The 18800-nt window shown below is 44.9% G+C and overlaps 1 protein-coding gene across 1 annotated transcript in view; it reads right to left on the reverse strand.

Annotated features, from left to right (window-relative positions):
• The window catches only part of TMTC1 (transmembrane O-mannosyltransferase targeting cadherins 1), a 134072-nt gene that overhangs the window by 30814 nt on the left and 84458 nt on the right, over positions 1-18800 (reverse strand). The window contains exons 10-11 of the mRNA XM_057389995.1: positions 15403-15567; positions 7163-7276 (exon numbers count right to left, since the gene is read on the reverse strand). Coding sequence (XP_057245978.1) covers positions 7163-7276; positions 15403-15567 — 279 coding nt within the window. The remainder of the gene's footprint in view (positions 1-7162; positions 7277-15402; positions 15568-18800) is intronic.

Consider the following 18800-nt stretch of genomic DNA (forward strand, 5'->3'; position numbering starts at 1 on the left):
CCCCCTGCCCATCAGCCCAGCAGGCAGAACCACAGCCCACAGGAGCCCTTCACCAGCAAACCTCCCAGCAGGGTGAGCCTACAAGGCAGAAGGGCAGAGCATCCTGATATTCAGGGAAATCTCTCCAGGAGAGAAATAAAAAAAAAAAAAATCAAAAAATAGAGAAGCTGAAGAGATTTAATCTGTAAATTGAYGAAAACCTTGTGAATCTCTGAGCTTGACATCCATTAAGGAAAAATATCCCCAACCCACGCCAATATCCAAAAGCATGCCATTCCAATAACCAACCTGTAGCACATTAAACACTATTACAATTTATAAATTTTCATTAGGTTTTCAAACTTGGGCAGGAATAGAAGCCTGAGATTAGAGTTGAGGAGAAAAACCCAGGATTTTAAATCAAACAATATCTCAGCTAAATATAAATAAATAAAACCTTTCCTGCTTAAATTCGCACGTTCCCTGCAGTGTTGAGGCAACAGGAGGTTATCAAACGGGGCTGTCTGCTTATTCTCTCACATAAAGAATTCATGCAGGATCCACATAAGTCCTGAAAATCCCAGAAGCCTCAACACTCCCAAAGCCCAACAAAGGACTAATAATTCACAACATGCCTGGCTCACAGACTGTGTGAACGATGGAGGCACCTCCACAAAGCTCACAGAACCATGAGGGACCCCACAGCAAACCAAGAGACCATCAGGTGAGCCTTTCAATCAAAGGTGAAGTGAGGAGATAAAATAACAACGCAGTCTCACCGAAGCAGATGGGGGTGAAATCACGCCTGTCATCACCCAAGGCTCCCAGGTGCCAGGGGAAGCTCTACAGCCCTGGCATAAGGGCTGTAGATAAAAACAAGGACAGCAGGCTAAGAAGAAAGCAAGGCTCTGGGAATGAGTAACTAACCCTTGGATTTGAGGTTATCATTAGCCAAAAGTGAAAGGTAGACCTGACTACATGCAAAATACAGCCATGAGTTTCTTTCTGCATACCCCACAGAAAAATCAAGATGCCTTTTCCCAATAAGAAAACAGCTTTTCATTAGAAAAGTATTTACCATTCCCCAGATTTGTACATCAGTCCCCAATACATAATTAGGCAGAGCTTTGATGCAATGTCTGAGGAAGGCTATGGAGCTGTCATCCTCAGAGCTGATGGRGGCTTTCCTCTAAGATGATGCATTTGAAAAGCCAGCAAGTCCCTGAAGGGCAGCACAGAAGGACCAGCACCCAAAACAGACACCCCAGTGTAGGAAGGAACCCTACCTGGAGCCACCAGTGTCCTGGGCTGAGTTACACATCCATCTGTCCACCCCAGTTGCAGACACACCCAGCTTCTATGGCTGTCAGTGCACACACACTGCCTCTGCTCAGGGCTCATGGCACACTTACACCAGYTCAGTTTTCAGGTAAATAAAAGCCTGTGCCTTTTTTCTCACTTTTTCACGCTTGATTGTTATTTTGTCACTAAAAAGCACAAAAACCGTGCAGAGGGGGAGCACCACTCAAAGCAGGCAGGGATTAGCCCTTCACAGAGAACAGGTTCAAAAATAAATTRCACCGGCTGCAGTAATTTGGCCACCGTCCCATGCAAAACATTGTAAAGACCATTAAGTCTCTGATTCAAATTATCATGCAGCCCTTTCAGCCATCAATTCCCATTAAAATACTCAACAATTCCACCCAGCTTCAGGACAGCCACTACACACCTACACAATGCTCCCCAAGCTACTGTCAAAACTCCAGAACACCACACAAAGATGTTCCCAAGCGCTTGGACACGATCCACCTCCAGCCTGTAACACCCACTGACACAGAGTGTCACAGGAAATCTCTATGAAGATGTTTCAGGCTTGCTCCAAGGGCCTGACCTAAGCTCTAYCAGGATGTCAGAAGGGCACTCACGGTTTCAGGAGCAAATGCAGCCATGGCAGTCAGAGCAAAGCAGCGCTGCACATTTTTTACTCACTGTAAAAACAGGCTAACAAATGGTGCTGGTATTTTAATTCTTCCCAGAAATAAATCACAGATGGTATCCAAGGCCACCTGCAGTCCACGCTGAGAGGCATTTTCAAGGCAAATACACTGACACACACACATAAAGGGCTATAAGAACACAATTTTTTTTACTGCATGGAGAGTGCAATTTAACTGAATTTAAACAACCCCAGATACTGTTGATTTAAGATATATAAAAASCCAGCAGGAAGGTGTGTGGGAAAGCTTAGGAAGAAACCTGAGTCTCCCTTACAGCATTAGGGCTTTRTTTCTAAAGTGGAGTGAGGGGAAAGAACAGCCTTGCTTTTTYCCTTTTCTACCCATTCCAGTGACGCTGTGAACCAATTTCATCCCTCAAATGAGGGATATGGATAAGCTACTTAAAGTTTTCCCTTCTCCATCCAGCCTGTGTTTGACTACTAAGGATACATAACTGTGATTTCATGACCCTTCTGATGCCGCAAACCATCATTCCCAGTTTCCAGGCTGTAAGCAATGCCCTAAGAGGCATTATTTGCAAACTCTGCAAGAGTCAGACCACACATGCTGCAGCACCGAGTGTTTTCACACTGGTTCCTCTGCCTCCTGGCCAACTCTCTCCTCTCTCTCAAGGCTGAACAGCAGAACAGCTCCCTGAACTGCAGAGAAAGTCAGCCCAYGAGCTCCTAGTTGCTGTGCAGAGGCTCCCCCCTCCAGAAGATGCCACAAGGGAGAATGAAGGTTTCTGCATGGCAGGTTGGCTCCCTTCTTGCTCTGTTTGGTCAGCAGMATTCAGCAGGGAAAGCCCAAGGGGAGCTTGTGGCTGGGAGCCTGTGGATGGACCTGTACACACACAGAGGTGACACTGCAGAAGGGTGGCACTCTCAGGTGCACACACCAGCACATTTATGGATATAAATTCAGTGTCACATTATACATGGTAGATGCCTCCTGCAGGACTCTGTACTGTCAGTTGTGCTTTAACATCCAGAAGGCAAACACGAATTTTTAGATGATGGCCTTTTTCCAGACACAGAAGTGTATCTTGGGAAGCACAGAACTATTATTAGCATGTTTATCCACCCAACTCCAGCAAGGAGCTCAGCAACCTCCTCCAGCCCCACCCGCTGGTGCTCACATCAGYCTGCCATCAAAGGAGGCACTGCCCTGGCAACAAACAGAGAGGGATGGTAGAGACAGAACTGCTTTGGGAATAAAGATGTTGAATGAGTGCAATTGTAGGAGGGAAGGTGAATTATTTTTCTCCCTTCCATTCTTAAAAGGAGATTGATTTAATTGATAACAAACATTCACAGGATGGGTTTTAAGGCTCTGCTGTTTTCCTCCCTCTGCATATCAGCCCATGTGCATTCCTGAGGAGCAATAAAACAGTCTCAACAGTAACATCAAGCCCACAAGGCTGGGGAGAAGCAGGACAAAAGCCTGGTARCTATCAACAACACCAAAAACATCTTCATTAGCACATCAGAGTTGTTCTTCTTTTTTGAGTGAGGTTGCATGACCTCATATTCTCACTCACAAACGGGAGCCAAGCAGTGAGATAAGTTTTACTTCAGATAAGATTAGTGCTGTTTGATCTCCAGGAGAAGAGGTTCTCCAGATTTCCTAACAGCAGCTACAAGTCTGCAGCAGAAATGGCAGCAGCAAGAATGTTAAGGCCAGCTTTCAGAACAGCCACAGTCAACTCACATCTCGGACAGAATATTTCTGGCCTTTACTTTCTGCAGGAAAAAAACCCAAAGGATCTCCTGGGGTCACTACCATATGTCAGGGAAACCAGTGAAGCAGCCTAATCCAGCAGTGTGTTTTTCTTGTTTTACTGTAGGTAAGCTGAAAGGTTTATAACCCATTCCCCAGTTGCTGGATGCCAGCTGTTTTTTGGGGCTGTTTTATGGGTAACTCATCTGGCACCTCCAAAGGGCTCCATTTCCATTCCCCTTTCAAGAACTRCATATAGGAAGAGCTTTTCCCACATACACAGACTTTTTGTTCTTGTCATTCTCTCCACCTCCAAACATMGTTCTCCAATTTTGCATTTAATTTCAGTTCTCATTTCCCCCGTTCTTGAAGAGCATAATTAGATTGCACTAATTACCCAAGACTGGCTAGGACAGGGTGTTGTGCCACTGGCTTCTGCACTGGGGTGAGCAATGAGTTTTCTGATGGGCCACCTGCAAAGGCACCAACAGGTGGTTTTGGGACTGGTTGCCAAGTTTGCCTTGGAAACCTGCCCTGCAGTTTCACTGTCAGAGAAAACACATTCTTCTCCTCCACCACCTTCCTGCCCTGAAGCTAAYAGAGGTTCACCAACATTTGCCAGCAGAGAACACCATCCACTTCTGAAAGCAGGAAAGGCAGCAAGCAGTGAAAACACCAGGGATCAACATTCCCAGGATTCAGTATCAATTGCTAGTATTTCACTGGGTGACCTGTGTGCRCTCCAACATCTTTTCCCACAGCTACAACTTCACAGCAGCAATGCATTGTTTTGCTGAGCAGACACACAGCACTCAGAACTTCTGGCAAAGCAGGAGTGCATGGAAGCTTCCAGAGCATGGAAGAACATCCTTATGCTAGTGGAACTAGTGGAACGGCAAATACTCGCAGCTCAAACAGCGGGGTGCACACTGACAAGATCACTTTTGTTTACTAAACAATTAAATGCATTCATAGAGATCAAACAGACCTGCACTGTCATTTGGYACAAAGCTGGAATAGTGGATGAGCCATCACCCAGTGAGGCACTGCAACTCTGCCGTTCCTCTCTCCCAGGAGCTCCCAGGCAGCAACCCGTGTCCTTATCGACTCCATTTCCTTATTAATTCCTATTGATCTGCTCACTGAGAACTAGGCAGAAATAATATTTTTATCTTCTGTACTCTTGACGGTGCTGCAGTTGGATGGTGAAGCCTCTTGAACAGCTTGGGTTTTCTGTAACCTGGGGAGGATGGATCCGCCCACATTCCCTTRGAGAGTGGGCACTCAGTGAGGGGTACCCCTGGGAAATCATGAAAGCTTGCTGTGCAAATACCTCAGCTGMTGGTCTGCCTGCTCCCTGATATGGAAATTTACAGAATGGTAATTCATCTYTCCAGGCCAAGCCAGTGGCCAAAAATACCCTGAACCATCCAAATCTGGTCAGGATATTACAGCTACTACTTCCTTTTCTTCAATTGCAGATTGGTGTGTTAGCACCAGTGCCATGAGACATGGAGCACCCAGAGAAGAACATGGTTGGTTCTGTGGGGCTCCAAGCCCCAACAAGACCTCAGATGCTCCATAAGCAGCACCATCAGCACAAACAGAGCTATGTAATACAGTTGAGAAAATGTTTACCATCAGCTCTCAAAACAGATTCTTTCATAATAGAAACACTGCAGAGCAGAAAACAGCATTATAATTACAATAAATGGGTGCTGCTGAATTAGAGAAGATCTTTTCTCTGCAAATCCCATTTACACAAGCAGAGGCAATGCTGTAGGAGCAGTTACATTACTCTGTGCACTTCACTGCAGCACTTGGATAATTTGTGTTAGTCCCTCTTCTTTTCAGCTTGCAGGAGGTTTTCTGAAATTCAGAGACTAGTTCCAAGAAAACTAGAGGACTGCAAAATCTTGCATAACACTGAAAATACCAGCAGGTATTRAACAGCAGGTTAAAGGGAGAAGTTGATCAGTCTGTGGAAAGCAGACTTGGTGATGGGATCTTCAGTGTGGTATTGAAAGGTGCAAACAAATTCAATGACTGGAAGCTGGCGTTAAACAAATCAGTCTAAAAATAAGGAAAGGCATTTTCAACAGCCAAGGTAATTAACCTTCAGTACAGTTTACTGATGGTTGTGCTGGATTTTCCATTGCTGGAAACATTAAAAAATAGGAGGTTTTTCTAAATGACTTCCTAAATGCCCAGCATGYTGAAACAGAACAGGATGTTGCTCAGAAAAAGCTAAAAATCACTTTCACCCAGGTTCAGTCCCTCCTCAGTGACAATAAATTTCTGTCCTCACAGCTTAATCTGGGTGGGTTGGGAGCCCTTGGAGAGCTTTTACCATAACCCTGTCAGCTGCCCAAAGACAAAACAAACATGCAGTTTCTGGAGTTTTCTGTCACAACACGTGTCAGGAAAGAACATTTCTTGCACCTCCTGACATGCCCTGTGGAGCTGAGCTCTGCCCTTGCTGTCCATCASAGCCACTCTTCACCTTGTCTGTCCTTCCCAAATATGCTTCAATTCCTGAAAAGCATTATCTGCACATTCCATGCTTGCTCTCCCTTGCCACCACGCCATCCCCCCAGCCCTTTTTCTTGCCCTCATTCCCAGAGGAGCTTGTCTTTCTCCTGAGCCCCAAGGACCAGAGGGGAGAGGTTTAGGGAACTGGGCTGACCTGCTGAATGCACTGAGCACTGCCTGGGGAGCAGCAGAGCTGCCTGAACAGCACTGACAGGAGCAGCAAGAGGAGGGAAGCTGCTCACAGGGAGAGACCCCACCTCTGTGTTTAGGAAGGTCCTTCACAAACACCACAGGACAGTCGAGTTTTACAGCCCAGCCCAGCCCTGGCCCCTGATTTACCATTCATCTACAGGCAAGGCAATTCATCCTGCTGCTTCAGCTCCCCCCAGTACAGAAGCACAGCAGTGATATTTGCCCAGTTACTGCACAGGAGCATTTTCAGGATCAATTAGTTCAGCATTCATGCAAAGCTCTGTGGACAGAAGCCTCAGTACAASCAGTAAGTACCATTAGTGTTTACTGCACTTCAGATGGCTACCACACTGACATTTTCCAGGCATGCACCATTAACAATTTACTAAGATAAATGGCCCAGGAATATGAAAATGCACTTAGGACAACTACCTCCTGCTTACCAGCATACGTTCAGCTGCGTAAATGACACCTCATCGCTCAACGTGTAGCTATGGTAACATTTCTATCTCATATACTGAAGTGCACACACACACACACACACACACACACACGTGGAGCTGGAGGGAAGCCAGGCTACCTCGTTTCATGAAACACAAACACCGAGCCAGGGAACTTTCCCAGGCTCCAAAAGCCAAGCTGCTCCCAGGAGCTGGAGATGAGGAGCAGGCAACTTGCCCCACGCCTGTCAGGAAGGAGATGGGTTAGCAGCAGGAGCCCCACCAGGACCCTGAGGGACTTACTTGAGAGCAGTTTTGTAGTGGTAGATTGCTTCAACGTTACGGCCCTGGTCTTTCAGAAAATTGGCGTAGTTGTAGTGCACCTTGGCGTTGTGGGGCAGGGTCCTCACTCCTGAGCTGTGAAGAGCAACAGAAACAGGACAMTGTTAGCAGCCAGGTCACCACCCCTTCCCACAGGTCCTCCTTCCCCTCATGATCCCTTCTCCTGAAAAGCTTGCTCGTAATCCAAGCASCTCGTCACCTCCTGGGCACTTCTGCCAACGCAGTTCATGTTCTAGCTCCGAGCTCATCCTGTGTGCCAAGTGCCCCAGGCAGACACAAATGTGTGGCAGTGATCCAACACATCCCAGTCCCTGTCACTGCAGGCACCAACACTGCAGCACTCCCTACAGCCAGATGCTGGTGTGTTTTAAAATCTGAATTACTAAATTGAAAGACAAAACAAAAAGGCTAACATTTAGAGGGAGAGAATGTTGTGCTTTCTAAAAACAAGGTCCCTGCTTAAACCTGASTGTCATGAAGCACTTTACAGAAATCTTGATTTAAGCTTGGCACTGCAGATCCCAGAAAGGGTATCTTTTCCACATGCATCAGCCACTAGATGGGATRCATGGCATACTCCAAGTACCAGCACGTGTGCTCTTCCTAAGGCTRAGCTGAGTATTGCCAGGAGGTGAGGGCTAATGGGACTCTCACCCTTCGGTGGCAAAATAACACTCTGGCATTATAGCACATGACTGAGGGTGTGTGGCTGCACAGCCACCTCATTCCTCCCCTTCATCTCCCCTGCCATGTGCAGGCTGAACTCAACATTTGGAATTAATAATGAGGGCACAGAGACAACAGCRAGCATATGCTTATTTCCTTAATTGAGAGCACAGAAAGCAAGGTACACCTTGCACAGCCAGAGGAAATGCCGTTTCAAGGTTGAAGACAGAAAGAAATCACAGGAGCACGTATACCATGGAAACGTTTCCCCTGCAAGAATACAGAGAAGTCMGTACTCTGTTTAATGGGGGAATCCTGTCCAGCACATAAATAGGGGCTCTCTGAGGTAAYGGGAAATAAGGATGGATGAATCTGCTCATGTAAAAACAGACAAAGTGCTCTTTCTTGCTCACAAGCAGAYTCCTGCCAGCTGCTCTCCTTTCTACTCCCAGTCTCTCCAACCCTGCTACCTCAGGTAGGAAAAGCAAGGATTAGAAAACTCCCAAGTCTCATTGCTCTGCCTTGTCTGTCTCTCCTGTCTCACTTTGGTGAGCATGGAAGTTAATCATAATGGGACAGACTCACACAGAGTCCCTGCTGTGGGGTGCACACTGGAAGAACTGCACAAACCCTTCTGGGGAGATTTCACTGTAAAACAGCACTAATGAATTGCAGTGGCAAACATGGTATCCTTCTGGTAATCTGCAGCCAGCAGGATCCAGCCTTGCTAACATCTTCCAAAGCTTTCCCACAACTGCCTTGCAGAGTTCAGCTCAACAGAGCCACRGTTTGCCTTCTAAAATTAAAAGTACACCTTGCATTTGGCTTCCTAATCATCAGGTATTTCCAAATTACTTACTGGGAGCACTACAGGAATAAGACATTTTGTGACTAATCGCTGAATTAAATCAGTTAATTGATGCTATTCTTAAGAGAATGATTTTCTATATTAGTTTTCACAAAGATATACTGCACCAGCAGCAAGTAATGTGTGACTGCTATGGCTGTGTTAATTTCCATTGGCCTTGGGAGCTATTAACTACACACTTACAACCTCTGGGCATTACTGGAATATTAATTCTTATACAGAGAGGGTTTCATTACATCAGCATCAGCRTTACAGGCAGGGACATGGCACTCAAAACTGCTGCTCTCTGGGAGCTACGTGCAAGGAGTTGCTCTGTTACAGCCCCTGCCGAAACAGAGCAGACTGAGCTAACAGTGAGGAGTACATCACATATGCACAAGCACTTCAGCTCTAATGAGATACAGTTTTAACAGCAAGATGCATATGTTTAAATATTTTAATTCTGGGCTGTTTTCTTTTAAGTAGAATTAATTACTAATTCCGCTGGTCCCCCTTRTTACAACACCACTAATAAAGCCTCTTGTATCTGTGTGCTTCTGCCGGTGGCGGGGGTGACACAGGAAAGGCAGAAATGGGTTTGGCTTTTTAAGATGCTCTCTTCTGCATCACACTGCTCCCGCTCCCTGACCTATTTATTCTCCTCGCACGGGCGGGGAKGGGGATGTTTCATTTTGCAAATGCACGGAGCAGTGACTGAGGCTGCCTGGAGCCTCTGYGCTGGGGGAGGCAGCAGCAAACACGGCTCTGCCTGCAGAGGGGAATTTTCAGGAGAGTTYAGACAAACACTCCTGCTAACTGATTCCTGGCCAGTCGAGAACACTRCTCATTGACAGAGGAAACAATGATGTCCACAGTGAAAGCCAAGAAGGAAAGGGTGGAGTATAAATAACAAAGCAGAACACAATGTTTTTCCATTTCTRCTTCCCACAAGCTCCCAGTCTTTTGCAATTTCAATATAATTTTCCAATGTGCTTTTCCAAACTCTCCTATTTCCCTATGCCCCAGCCCAGCWCTCACRTGCCCTTCTGAAAACCTATGGCACYGATCTGGCTCCAGCCAGAAATGAGCCCACTGACATTGGACGTCACTTCTCCAGAGGATTTCCTTCCCTTCTACGACAGCAGTGAGCGACACAAATGGAAAAGAAACAATAGGCAAACATTTTTAAGTTACACTTCCTCCCCATGGAAAAAGRAAAAACCTATTAGCCATAAATCAGAGAAATAAAATACCATTGGTATTTTCCAACCTCGAATACCAGCATTATCCAAATCCTACTTCAGCTGGGAAAAATGTCCTATGATCTCCTCTCTTGTTTTCCTAAGTGCATGTTCTGCTTTGCAAAGTGACTGAGTGCAGGGTTGTGGCTTCCTCAATTTTCTGTGACATCCATGTGAAAAGTGTTCAGTTTAGAGGAACATTAGACCACTCCGGCAGGAACCCTGGGCAACCAATCGGGCCTCCTCTGCTTTGGGAATCATTATCATCAACGAAGGTTCTCTACAGCAAATTATTCTCCAGATGATATAAATAACCACCTTCCTTGGTCTCCTCCCCTTGTACTGATTTCACAGATACCTGTGTTGGGCCATATTAAACTGTCCTATAGAAGATGCCCAAAATGCTTGCTTGGTACTTGCTCTCCTCAGCCGAGCCAGCTTTCAGAATTAATAAAAYAGCACAGCAGTAAATGCCACRTTTGRGGCTGGAGCAGTTTTTGCAAATTCCTGACGTCAGCAGGCCTGGCTTGGGAAGGAGAGCTGCTGASTAAGAAAGCGTCACTTTTGTGCGGTTCCTTTGCTGGTTACAGCAGCTCTGTTGTTTCCAGGCACCGTCACAAACGTGGGCAGTGCGTGCGGACGCTTTCCAGGAGCAACAGGAAACGTGGCAGTTTGATATGCCTTGGAAAGGTCAGCCTTTCCAGCTTTTCCCTCTCCCTGCCTTCAGACATTAACCCTGACCACAGTTTGACTCTGACCTCCTGTGTGTTCACTCTGGAGGGCAGTTCCTTAAATAATTAACAATTATTTATTAAATTATTATTAAATTATTATTAAAAATAATTAACAATAATTAACCCTGATCACCTGCCAGCACAGTCAGACAAACTGCTTGGGGCTTCTGGAGACATCTTGGAATAAATGCCTCAAATACTTCTCTGCATATTTGGCCACATCTAGGATTCATTGAGTCCTTGCACACAGGTCTGTGTATCTATGTGCAGGTGCATCATTTCCTCAGACAGTAGAATCCTGCCCCACACTGCTGCTTTCAGCCAGGGCGGGCCAGGATTTCTGCATCACAAAAACTTGGTCCCTGGGCTGAAGACTGAGTGGCAACAGTGGCCCAGAGATGGCAACAGTGCTGCTGCACAGTGTCAAAATAGGGTAAGTCTTGAGRAAGGGACAGAATCGGGTACAAGCACAAAACCAGGGACACACTGAGTGCACAAACATCTCCTGGACCAGCACAGAAAAAGTATATTTAACAGAACAGACCTCAGAGAAGAGAATCAAGATACATCAATCCTGCAGGAAAACATCCAAGCAAATGGAGGAACAAAAAGTAAAGGTGAAGGGGAAAAAACTAAGAGGAGGGCAGAAACAATAATTAATTAAAGTAGCAAATGAAAAAAAGAGGAATGAAGAACTAGGATTGTGAATAAAGATTCTCCCAGCACACACTTTAAAAAAAAAAATTCAACACACACACAGACTACCACGAAGGCTGATTTATGTCTCCTTTCCCACATCTATAGATTTGCTCTGTATCCTCCTCCTGTTCTGTCCCTTAAAATTTATTGTTGTTTCACRTTTCTCCATTCATTTCTCCCTCCTCTTCTCATCACCCTCCTCCTCCTGCCCCAAAGAAGAGATCTCTGACTCCTGGGATGACATTATCTTCTTGCTATACTATTCTTCTTTTGCATTTCCTTCCCATCAACAAGGATCCTACCACATTACAGACTTGTGAGAGATGTGTGACACCTACCCAAGAAGATCTTAAAAGGACCACACAAAGGTCAGTGAGGGTGAACAGCACAGTGAAGACAGCCATGAGAAATTAAAACCACTSTTTAAAAAGGAACACACAGCTACAGAAGGAAAAAGGAAAAGAGCAGAAACGTCAGCCAGTTAAACATAAACCATAATTAGGCAGACCAAAAGAGATTTAAAGAAAAACTTGCTAAAGCTATCAAAGCTAATAATGGAATACATCAGATAGAGGAAACCTGCCAAAGATCCCCTAAGGCAAATAGATGATGGAGGTCTAAAAGTAGTGCTTGAAGAAGAAAAGACCACAGCAGAAAAGCTAAATGGATTCTCTGMACCGGTGCTCACTACAGGGCAACAGAAGGAGCTGACAGGAGCCTTTCCTCACAGGGGCAAGAYTGAAGTACTGTCCCTAACTGAAAGGACAGTAAAAGAGGCTTTAAAACAAATYAACACCCTGAAGAGTTATGAATCCATTGGGCCTGGTAGAATGAATCTAAAGGAAATCAAACATGCAGCTATGAGCGGTGGTAGGTAGCCCATAAATTACGTGAGACTGGCACTAGGGGAATGGGGGACAATGAACATGACTTCATCTGGCTCCAAGGAAGGGATCTTGAGGGACAAACAGACCAGAAAGTCTGATTTTCACTTTGGGTAATTTGGGGAAAGCCATAATAAAGCCTAATTGTAGCAAACTTCTGGATAACTACAGTCCAACAAAGAATTAGCCTTGTATATTGGAGAAAGAAGTTAGTTGGGCAGACCTGCTGTACATATATGGTGCTGAAATGATGGAAAGCCTTTACAAATATCCAAATAGAGCCCTGTCAATCAWAATCACACACACCAATGCTGAGCATTTTAATGTTCAAAGAGGTTTTTTTATAAAATTCCGCACTAAATACTTTAAATGTCTTCAAGGCATCATGGAGTAAGAGGGGAAGATCCTCTCATGAATCAATACTTAGCTAAAAGACTGCAAGCAAAGAGCTCAAGTATGTGAACAGTTTTTGCAACCAGAGGAGAGTGAAAGCAGGGTTCCCAGGAGACAAGCAGTGGCACCAAAGCCACTTCAGATGTTCACAAAGGATCTACAAAGGGGAGCAAATAAGGAAGGGACATGTTTGCTGATGACACCAACGTGAATCACAGTGCAGGAATTAAAGCTAACTAGGCTTTGTTGCAGAAGGATCTCACGGTTTTGTAGGCTGGGCAAGAAGATGGCATATGAAATGCAGTGTTGGTACAGACACGAGTATCTGAGAGGGTGTACGCACACACACTACATCTGCACACAGATTGATGTCTGAAAAACAGGTATTTACAATCACAGTAGGTGTCTTGGAATTTGTGTTGGGACCACTGTGAAATTTGCACTCACTGCTTAGGAGAGGTCATTCATAAAAGGCAAGCTGAAGATCAGGAATCAGTAAGAGAAGAGAACAAAAGCCAGAAAGCAGTCCTGTGTTATTGTGCTGCACATGCCTCTAGAAAGGTGATTCTGGCCTCKTTCCCTAAAGGATGGATTAGAAAATATCCAGAGAAGACTCACAAGAGGGATCAGAAATGCAGAACAGCTTCCATGTGCAGGGAGTACAAAACCAGCTGACTCCAGCACRAAAAGGAGACAGCCTTAGGTGAAGGCATGGGGGTTGGAGCACGGAAGTGCCTTCAAGTGACAAGCTGATGGTTACTAACTACKCATCCAGCACACCAGAACTAGGGGACACCAAAGCAGATAATCAGGCAGAAGGCTCACAGCACACAGAGGGAAATCTTRGTGTGCACACTCTGTAATTTAACGACAGAGCCCAGTGCACAGGATGCTGTAGAAGCCAAAACTATAAATAGATTTGAAAAAGCAGTCAGAGACATGATGGAAGAAAAGTCCATCAGTGGTTGTTAAAAGCAAAAATAGCAAGTAACTCCTGACTCAGGAAGTCTTTAAACTGCAGATTACTGCAAGCTGGGAAAGAACTGGAGAGAAGCATTATTGTTGCTGGCCCTGTTCTTACAATGCTTTTTTTCAGCAGCTGCTGCTGATTGCTCTCAGGGCAGGCCACGATATGAGGTGACCCAGCAGGAACACACTCASAGTTCTGCCAGACCCTCAAAAGCCTGGGACAGACCTCTGCCCTGGAACTGCCCCCAAAACATGTGAGCTGAAGAGGAAGACAGCTCAAGCCAAAGCACTGAGCCCTGAGTTCTGCCCTGGGCTACCCCAAGTCCCTCCCCTGAGGTAAAGGTGTGACAGCTCCATCACAGCTGCCCTGCAGCCACAGCACAGCTCAGAACTGGAGCTGGCTGCAAACTGCCACCCTGCTTTGAATGGAGGCTGCAAGGACAGAATTCCATTTTCTCCCAGCTAAGGAGACRTAACCTGATCTCTCTCTTCTGCAGCAGACCCCACTGCGTTCCATATCATCCCAAGAACACTCCTTAGCAGAAAGGAAAGCCTTCCTTCCATCTGCTGCAGTTTGAATTCACTGTTGTTAAACCTGGGTGACCACAACTGTGCACAACACAACCCTGTGTGACGCCTGCAAGTCTGCAAACAGAACTGTCATATTCCCACCTCCCTTTCAGCAGGAGAGCTGTCCAACTTGGAAACCCTTCTGCTTTCCTCCAGGTTTGGGCTGGAGGTGCATCCCACGTGGATTGCTGTGTGAGTCTGGGCTGGTCACCATGGCTGCTGCTGTTTGGACAGCAAACAGTGCTGSAGGGAGACAGGCAGGGAGCTGAGATGGGCTCAGCTGCTCAGAGCATGGTGACAGCACTGCCAAGGCTGTGCCTTTGGTCCCCATTCCTGGATGGGTCATTCACTCAGGAGCTGCACTCACTGATCCTTGTGGGTCCCTTCCAACGCAGAACATTCCAAGAATCATGCAGAGGGAAAAAGCCCCGATTCCAGATTTTTTAAAAAACAGCCCCACTAAGAGAGCTCCAACCACTTCAGTAGTGTTTCCTGAAGACCACAGGGTGCGCATAAAAAACAATTTCATACTTYTAGTGCTGCATAAATTAAACTTTGCTCTGGCCAATAAGTTAGAGAATAAAGYTCAACCCGTGTGCAGATCACCTGCGTTTCTGCCATTACCTCACAATTAGACAACTGCTGAAAGCAGCTGGAGGCAAATGCAATACATTTTCTAGCAAAACACAAAATGAAACAGTCTGTTTCAGCGCAAGAAAATACATAAATGAGGTTGTTAAGAGAGCTGTTTGGCAAAGAGTAATCAAATAAAATGAAATATGGTACATTAAGTTTGGCACTTCRTGGCATTTTATTTTTGTCATTAGAACATTGCTAAAGAAATTTCAATATATTCAGCAGCGTTACTATGGCATTCTGGAGAGTAGCAAAAAACTTTTGCTGTGTCTTTAGAAATGAAAATGTTACACTATAGTTAAATCTACAGAATCGAAGTTATTTAAAACCACCATGTCTTAAAAATTGAAGAACCAAACTTTGTGCATAAGTATTATAAGCGCTGAGACCAGTTTTTGCTCAGTTATAAGGCAACAGAAAGTAGATGTCATTTCATGATAATAAAAGTATTAATTAGATCAACGCACCAATAGCAGGACTCATGSTAAACAAAACTATTCCATGTACAAAACTTACTTGAAACCATATAAAAATGCAAGTACTCTCCCATGGTCACTCCTACCTGAAAAGGGATTCTCGTGACAGCCAGATTTCATTCTGCTTCACGGTCTTCCAAGAGAAGAGCAGCAGCAGCAAAGCAAAGAGRGTCAGAACAGTAATTCTCCATTTATTTAGCCACGTAGACAGCTTTTTTAGACCATGGACAAAAAGGATGCAGTAGCCCATACTGTTAAAAAAAAAAGAAAAAGAAAAAAAGGAAAGGGAAAATGTACCAAAAGTTATATTTCAAGTGTCTGGTTTCTATACAAGACCATCCAGCATTGCATTTATTACACAATTACAGGGGGTTTTGGACTAATGATATTTTCTGGGCTAACAAACTTCAGTTCAACAGCAGTTTTCCTCAAGTCACTACACAATTTCCAAATTAATCTAAATGATAGACCCGGATGCCAAAAGAACAGTCGCATACATAACACCACCCAGCATAATGGCAGCTTACAGCAGCCACAGAAGGCAGCTGCTTTTCTGAACAGCAAGCTAAGAAAGCACCATGTAATAACAGTAATACTGAGCACCACTGGAGCAGTGGGGAAATGAAAGGCATTTTAACAGGGGGAAGTATCTGAGCAACCCCAGTGGTGGCTGCTGTTAATTCTGGTTTACAAATCGTGAAGCTGAGGCAGGAGAGCGAGTGCTGCAGCCAACGCTGCCGCAGGAGCAGTGACAGAGACCACACAAGGCAGGAGGAGTGCCTGCCTGGGGCTTGCACTTCTACACCAGGGCCATCCTGCCCCTTCCAGTGCCCAGGAAGAACAGCTGAGATGTGCTGTGGATCTTCCTTGCTGCCCTTCCATGAGCTGACACATGGTCATCTCCAGCCCCCAGCTCCCAGCACTCTCCATGAATAACTACTGTGACATTTCCACAAGCCACATTTGGACTGAAGTCTTACACCTGTATAAATCTAAACCAATTCAGTAATTATTTACCTTAATTCAARGGTTAMRTTAATTTCTCCAATGATGTCYCTCTKAGCTRGAAATTCAGTGCTTTTGATGYCTTAAGATTYTTAGCTTCTATATTTTCATGCGTCTGTATTCTCTAGTACAACACTAAAACTCCCACCTTTAGACAAAACAATCCCTCTCTGAGCCTGAATCCAAGGACACCTCGCTGCCTCAGAGCCCCAAAATATGGAAACAACAGCGGGTTGTTTAAACAGGGAGCAAGTTTGGGGTGGTTGACGTCATCACCTGAAAATATCATTGGAGAATTGAGGCCCAATATGTTAATAAGACAGAACTTATAAAATGTGAAGATCTCGTGACTCAGTGTSCATTTTGGGTGCAGCCTCAGGAGGAGGCTTTTGTCTGCCCTAATGTACCAGTAGGCCTGTTAGGCCTGTATTAAAGTTTTTTATTCTCATTCTYTTACRTTTGTCTGGCCTCTGTTTCAGGTGAGCCTGATTGATAAGGCATCACTTTCAGTTACAGTACTTAATAGTTGCTAATTCTTGTAACTTTTTACAAGGAATTTAAATTTCTACTGCTCAACCAATTTCATTAGCTTATCTAAAATTCTTCAAATTACTTGGCACCTGATTTATTGTTGGACTTAAAACCTATCTTAGTCCAGGCAGCTCTCCCTGATGAAAAAAAAAAGGGAGCAGAACATTCTCCTCTGCTTGAGGACGATCAATAAACAGGGACAAAAGCACAGCCCTTCCCAAACACTGGCACACTTTGAACCCCAGCTGAATCCCACATTTAAATACAGGCAGGTTGGTAGCAGAGAGATCATTGCACCTGGCCACACTCTGGCCAGAGATTTAAGGCTTTCCTCATCTGAACAGAGATATTCGAGCAACTTCCTGCTGGGAAGGCTACGAGGTAAGGAAAACCAAGAACAAAATGGCCCTGTCAGAGGTGGCCCCGCAGGCAAGCACGCAATGTGATGAAAGTCAGGGTGGAAATCTGAAACAGGAAAATGTTCCATCATTGAGGAGCTCTGTGTKTGCTTCTTGGCATGGTTTCTCTGCTCTCTTGGACAGCGCAACACAATGTTATTGCTTGGGCTTCCTAAAGATGGAGAGGGACAAGAATTCTTCCTTTTTCCTGAGGAAAGATCTGCCTCTGTTGTATGAACTGATTAGCACCACTGTGCTGTCTCTGGCTTACAGAAAGAACACTGAGAGAAGTACAGATAAAAGGGGCAAATCCAGACACAGCATCAGACCTGGTGATCATTCAGAACTCCTCCATTGCTGTTTTTGAGTTCTCCCGTTTTCCAGAAGTGGTTGTCCGTATATTTACATCAGTCAATTACATTTGCACTTGGCTGTAACACATTTCTTGCTGTACTTGCACTGTTTTTTTCCATTAACTCTTTTGCACATATATATTTATTACACCTACATTAACTTCAAGCATACATTTAGAACTAGAAACAGAGATGCTGGTGCCACAAAATCCAGCCTTTACAGTTATTGAACCCTACTTTAAAAACCTCTGAAAAGCTATACTTGGTAATAATCCCTCCCTTTCCAACAAGAAATGCCTCAAAAGCCTGCAGACTGTTTTCACTGTGTTATTTTGCCTTTCCTCAACTTTATTCTTCCCTTGGAATGAATTATCTGACATGAATATTATTTAATTGCTTTAGCACAAGGCCGTTTCCAAAGTAATTTTCCTGCACCTTCACACATTCAAGAACAGACCCTTTCTACAGAATCACRAATGCGTCCAGAAAACAAAAAATGCAAACGTCAATGTCTCGGTATTTATGTCAAATCCTGTCCCAGCTGTTGGGAATTTCTGTCTTAGCARCAGTGCTCAGTCTGAGGCACTTTCAGCATCACATTACACCTTCCACAGCCACTGGCAAAGGTGCTGCTTCCTGGGCTGCTCTCAAACACCTGCAGTGCACTGCCACCATGGAGTCTAAAGAGCCTGCAGTTGATAAACCTGMACCCAGAAGAAAGGAAAAGAAGGGAAAAGATCAGACAGCATGAAGTAGGTGACTATTTTTATTTTCCCTGGTGAGCTTGGCTTACAAATTCAGACTATTTCCTGGYACAGATCATCAAGGAAAGGGTGGGGAGGACAAACCCAAATTAGGATYTCTCAGTGCAGTGTCAGGTGGAGCCTCATCTATTTGTACGGCTGCTTTTATTACATGGTCATTTCAAGCCCATCACTTGGCTGAAAGCAGATATTACAGTCCTGGCTGCAGGAAGCCAAGGACTTCCAGAGGCACAGAAAGCACTCACACATTGTTTGCCAGGAAAGCATTCGTGTTTGTGATTCCATGCCATAAACAGTTTCCAAAATAATTCCTTGCAATATCTACGCAGCTATTGTAATTGGTAATTTTTGCATTTCTCTTTACATTTCTACCTTAAGGCTGAACTATGGTGAAGTCTGGGCAAATCCAGACCCTTCCTCCAGATCCCATGGT

Source organism: Malurus melanocephalus, unplaced genomic scaffold (genome assembly GCF_030028575.1).
Source record: "Malurus melanocephalus ecotype Western Australia unplaced genomic scaffold, MMel_1.1 scaffold_22, whole genome shotgun sequence".
Taxonomy (NCBI): Eukaryota; Metazoa; Chordata; class Aves; order Passeriformes; family Maluridae; genus Malurus; species Malurus melanocephalus.